At 39.8% G+C, this 5,917-nt stretch overlaps 1 protein-coding gene across 1 annotated transcript; it reads left to right on the plus strand.

The window, feature by feature from the left end:
• The first annotated feature begins 2,570 nt into the window (after positions 1-2,570).
• LOC131232963 (aluminum-activated malate transporter 10-like) lies at positions 2,571-5,689 on the plus strand. Its single transcript, XM_058229505.1, has 6 exons — positions 2,571-2,925; positions 3,479-3,619; positions 3,703-3,975; positions 4,150-4,265; positions 4,487-4,630; positions 5,042-5,689. Exons 1-6 carry the CDS (start codon positions 2,586-2,588, stop codon positions 5,453-5,455), a joined length of 1,428 nt encoding a protein of 475 aa, XP_058085488.1. The 5' UTR covers positions 2,571-2,585; the 3' UTR covers positions 5,456-5,689.
• The last annotated feature ends 228 nt before the right edge of the window (positions 5,690-5,917 follow it).

A 5,917-nucleotide genomic window follows, 5' to 3' on the forward strand; every position in this document is an offset into this window, starting at 1 on the left:
GAATCGCCTCCCACTGGTAGTTCCCACGTGAGACCCACGTGGATGCCCGTGAGAATTCCACTCTGTCTATTAGTTTATCAAGCTCAAAATATTAGCTGAGCCCAAAAACTCGAGCAGATCAAAAACTCAGTTGATCCATGCAACAGGAAACAATGGGAATGAAAACTTCATCAATTAAAATTTTTCTAGAGATGACCATGATGTTTAAATGCCATCTAAACCGTTCACAGGGTTATTAGCACTGGGATAAATTGTAGACGCAAATATCATACTCACCCAAAACTTCTGTGGCCCCCACAAAGTTTCCAAGGGTAGGTGTTCAACCCCTACTATGTCATGTGATGTAGTTTACTTGAGTTTTGGATTCACCTGATTTTTGGCCTCCCGAACTATTTCAAGCTTGAGAAACTGATGGATGGAGTGGATTTCTAGCATACATCTCTGCAGGCCCACGTATATAGCTTCCACCCAAAGGAACTTCCTACCCGCATGTGGCATAGGCAATTCACGTCCTTTAAAAAGGTTAGGAATATGATCAAGAAGATGTTTTGGGCATGGTCCTTCCATGGTTGGCCCATGATGGTGGTGAGGTCCATCACCCCCTTCCTAAGGAAATAACTACTTTGAATCCACAATGCTCTCTAGACTCTTTGCAGATATTCCTCGAATACATGAATGACAAATAATAATAATAATAATAATTTTTAATAAATTTAAAATAAATTAATTGGTGATTTTTAAAAAAATGAAATTACATTTCTTTAAATAGTGAACTCAATCTTAGGATGGAATTTTAGACTCAAACTCTCTAGAAAAGTGACTTACTATAAATAGACAATCATTACTCCTACTAGACTTCATGGTTTTATGGTTTTTGGCCAAAAATAACAAGTGTCCAATTTATCATAATCTCCTAACTTTTCTAAGTCCTTTATCATGGTGATCATGACTCCTACGACTCAAAATTAAATGTTATATGCCAACTAAGACTTACTATTTATAGTAAAATAAAAATAAAATAGACTTTAGACCATCGACGCGATGGAATCTCAGAAATCTAGCGTGGGCAACTCGTCGTAGTGGGTTAGTTGGCTAAAGTAGTGGGTTAGTTAGCTAAAGTAGCTACTTGTACCCCAAAATTATATATGGTCATATGTTGAAAAACTTATTCTGGTTCGTGAGATATAACAATTGTAAGGTTCCAATGGTCCTGATCATTTCCACTTCCAATCAGGCCTTATCTGGTCCATCTTTGTCATGAAAGTGCCTGTAACCTGCTCTACATCACCCACCTGGCCAGGCGCCGATTAGCTACCGACAGGTTGAGTAGCGAGACTAACTACTGAAGTGATGTCAGCAAATTTCGTGGGCCCCACCATTCCACCAAGAGATCATTTTAGGGCAATATCCAAAGAACGAATTAAATCCAAAGCTCCAGTGGACCCTAGCACAGAAAACAATGGGATAGTGACGCCCACCATTAAAAACTTCTAAAGGCCACAAAAGTTTTAGATCAAGCTAATATTTGTGTTTCCCCTTATTTCATGTATTTTTTAACTTTTAAACAGGTTGGATTTCAAATAAACATTATGATGGGCCTTAGGATAGTTTCAACGGTGGGAATCACTCTCCCCACTGTTTTCTTTGGTAGGGTTCACTACATATTTATTTTTGCCTCATTCTTTGCTTCATACCCTAAAATGATATCTAAAAATGGATGGACGGTGTGGATATAACACATACATCATAGTGGGGCCACGGAACTTGGTGATGTAACTTCAGTAGCCGACTCGCTACTCAACCTGTCAGTATCTAATCCGCGTCCCACCTGGCCGGTCCAGGAAACGTGAATGGCATTAAAAAAAAATAATACAACGCTTTTTGATGCTTGTGGAGACAGGTGAGAAAACAAGCACCGTCCAGTGAAAATATAATAATAATAATAATAATGGTAAGACTCGAAACGGATCCACTATCTACAAATAACGGACCCTCTCAAATCAAATAACAGACACCCATTTGGCCATCTTAGAAATTGAGGCAGTACAAACTTGTAATATCTCAAATTCCTAAAATGTGAAACGAGTGTATGTAAATCCATTAGGTTGGGTGTAAATGTTAATCCCTATGAAAAACCCATGTCGAATGTACACGTATTCCCAAGCCTTGCATGAGCGTTTTAAAAAATCCAAGCGTGAAATTAGCACTTATATAAGGCTTATATGTGAGGCACCCACAGAACAAGCTCCCTCTCTACGACATATCGCTTCGAGCTTTCTAAGAGCAATTTGCTTTCTTTCTAAGTACTTGCTTGCGTACAATCATCCTTTCTTGGCATTTCTTTATCCTTTCTACTATCGATAATATCTCTTTAAAGTATTTCATATTTATCCACTACTTCCACCTAGCTCTCAGTATCAACCTTTAGTCATTTTTTATCTAAAACAAGCTCCTCGATCTTATTTTCATCAGCTCAGTAGAGCACTGATTGTAATTCTTCCGAGTATTAATTCTCTATTTACCAACTACTTCCATTGAGCATATCCTCAATTACCACCAGTTACGAAATCTTTTTGTTAATTATAATGGCAAACACAAATGGAACCTCAAATGGATTAGAATGGACGGTGACCATATCTGATGGGACGCCGGACGAACAGGTGGTGGAATCTTCATGGATATGTAGTGCATGGATAGGGCTGTTGGGGCTGATTTTAGCATTGAAATTGAAAGTGTGGAGGTTTTGGGAGAAGATAAGGAAGTTAGCTGTTGATGATCCTAGAAGGATTTTCCATTGCTTCAAAGTGGGGTTGGCACTTACATTGGTGTCCCTGTGTTACTACATGAGGCCATTGTACGATGGTGTTGGAGGAACGGCCATGTGGGCCATCTTCACCGTCATAGTAGTCTTCGAATACACAGTTGGTATGTACATGTTTTGATAATGGAGCTGATATATACATCCTATATGTTATGTATAAAAACTAGCCTTTTGTATTCTTGATATATTAGAATATTAATACAACTTCTAATATCAAAATATAGAGAAGGGTTGTGTAAAGAAAAAACATGCAACTAGTGTATGCATCTGTCATGTGTGTGTGTGTGTGTGTGTGTGTGTGTAAAGAATTATTTTGCTTAACCATACACCTGATCTATAATCACGCAGGTGGGTTTGGATGGTTAATCAGCCATCTTCTGCATGGGCAATGGGCCTTTATGTGGACAATTTCCCACAACATTTTCTCACCATCTATCCCTATACAAGAGGTGTGGTCATCCATCGGATGGTGCAGATCATTCCAAGGACGATTGGACTGCTGAAATTTTCCATGTTGAGTTTTGATGCATAACTGCATGTTGCTGGGTTTCTTCGGCAAAATGCAGATAGAAAACCATACTTGTGACACTGTTTTGTGAAGTGCAAACTTCAAATCTTCAAATAAATTGATGAAAATATCCTTACGTGCTGTTGTAGGTGCAACGATCTCCAAAGGCTTAAACAGAGGAATGGCGACGCTAGTTGCCGGAGCCCTCGGCTTCATTGTTCATTGGCTTGCAAGCCAATCCGGCGAGAAGGCCAAGCCTGTGGTTCTTGGTGTCTTTGTTTTCCTTATAGGTATACAACATTGCCTGTGGATTGTTTTTTCCTTTTAAATACAAATACTAATCCTTACTCGTTTCCCATCTGCTTCATTCTAGTTTCCACAGCAACCTTTTTAAGATTCATTCCTACAGTGAAAGCCCGATTCGATTATGGTGTTTTGATCTTTATCCTCACATTTAGCCTGGTTTCCATCTCGGGCCATCGCGAGGACGAATTGTTTGAGTTGGCCCACCAGCGTCTATCCACGATTGCCATAGGAGGGTTCATGTGCATATTCATCAGCATTTTAATCTGTCCAGTCTGGGCTGGTGAAGAACTCCACCGACTGATCACTTGTAACATTGAAAAGCTTGCCGATTCTTTAGATGGTATGGGCTTTTGCATATTCATACATATATACATACATACGTACATCTATGAACACTTCATGATATCTTCTCTCTAGCTTGCAGTTTCAACATATATACATATATACACATGCTCACTTGCAAGCCATACCATCATTTGTTTCAGAGTTTTTTTTTTTTTTTTTTGGATATTAGGATGTGTGGCCGAATATTTTCATGAAAGTGGGAATATAGCAGACAACAAAGAGCCTGGTCAAAAATCACAAGGCTACAAAAGCGTGCTCAATTCAAAGGCCACCGAAGAATCGCTGGTGAGGCGTAGAATCATTTGAATTTGATTATAGCGTATTGGGCTTTACCAAATATCATGAAATTTTATGATATTTCGTGATTAATCAGCCTTATTTGGTGCAAAATTTCATGACATTGGGTGCAACCAAACACACCCTTCAATCAACCAAGAAATTTACTTTTGGGTTTTTCTTTTTACTCAATTTTCTTCGATTTGATCTGGATCCGGCTATCTATACAGGCCAATTTCGCACGATGGGAGCCCCCACATGGCCGTTTCTGGTTTCGGCATCCATGGAAGCAGTATCTCAAGATCGCAGCGGCAACGCGCTGCTGCACTTATCGATTAGAAGCACTTAACAGTTCCATCAATTCAGAGATTAAGGTACATTAAATCATCCAAAGATTTACTATTGATGTTCTGAAGTTCAAAATCTAGTTTCATCAGTCCAAATATTGTTCAAAACCTCAGCTGTGTACCCTGAGAACTCACTGAGTCAACTCGGTTATGAGTCTCATCCTTTTCAAAGGATAACTCGGATGTGTTAAACCCATATAAACTCAATTGAGTCATGTATAAAGTATAAACCTATTCTAAACTCTAATAATAATAATAATATGGAGGAAAAAAAAATCAAGTACTTTCTGGCTGTAGGTGCTCTCCTCGCCGATCAATCGAGGTTGTGGGTGAATTGACTCGGACGAGTTTCAAGCCGAGTCAATGAATTTTTGAACTATGGACTTGACCCTTTCAACACACGCATTACCTAAAATCGGAATTGCCACTATGGTGCAGGCACCCGAGTTCATGAAGAAACATCTCAGCGACGCATGCATTAAACTAAGCTCCCAATCTTCCACAGTCTTGAAAGAGCTGGCGACCACAACCAAAAGAATGAGAAGATCTTCCAACATAGAGTTTTTAGTTGGAGAGATGAATGGCGCCGTAGAAGATCTCCGAAATGCATTGGAATCTCTTCCTTACCAGCTTCAACTGCTGCTGCCGCCTCCATCAATAGAAACAATGGAGGAAGAGGAAAACCCATGCATCTCGACCATCAACTTTCCACTTACGGAGGTCATGCCTCTTGTCGTGATTACTTCGCTACTGATCGAAATCGCAGGGAGGATCCAAGGAGTCGTCGATGCCGTTAATGAGTTGGCGGGCCTTTCGAGCTTCAAACCCGCAGTTGATGCTGAGCTCAGGTAGACCTAAGCTGCGGGACAATAAGCCTAAAGCGTGTCGGGACAATGGAGATATCCTATCTGCTCGGCACTACCATGAATTAGCTGTGATCTTATAAAATAAAGCTGAACCGATGATCTTGACCATCTATTCCGTTGAATAGGATCTTTGGCTTTTGGTTTTGAACCGTCTGTCTGAATGCCACTAATCAATGGTCATGGCCATTTGTCTGTTAGTACGTAGTGGGCCAGCTTTACATAATTGTAGAGTAGATTGACACGAGTTTCATACGCATATCTAGAGTTCCATGTATTTTCGTATTGATAATTATGAAGACATACAATTTTCCCGTAATCTCCGTTAACAGATCCATTCGGGGACCATAAAGTGAACGGTTCCAATAAATCTATAATTTCAATTACTTGGATGCCATTTTTATTTTTTTTTTGGATGAGTCGCAACTCAGAGTCGGGGCGAAGGAGTTAG

This window comes from Magnolia sinica, chromosome 18, assembly GCF_029962835.1.
Source record: "Magnolia sinica isolate HGM2019 chromosome 18, MsV1, whole genome shotgun sequence".
NCBI classification, from domain to species: Eukaryota; Viridiplantae; Streptophyta; class Magnoliopsida; order Magnoliales; family Magnoliaceae; genus Magnolia; species Magnolia sinica.

Excerpts from the sequence above, each read along its gene's own strand:
- LOC131232963 (XM_058229505.1), top strand. The coding sequence starts at position 2,586 with ATGGCAAACACAAATGGAACCTCAAATGGATTAGAATGGACGGTGACC. Across the intron at positions 3,620-3,702 it reads TGTCTTTGTTTTCCTTATAG|TTTCCACAGCAACCTTTTTA; the intron begins GTATACAACATT and ends GCTTCATTCTAG. Across the intron at positions 3,976-4,149 it reads GCTTGCCGATTCTTTAGATG|GATGTGTGGCCGAATATTTT; the intron begins GTATGGGCTTTT and ends TTTGGATATTAG.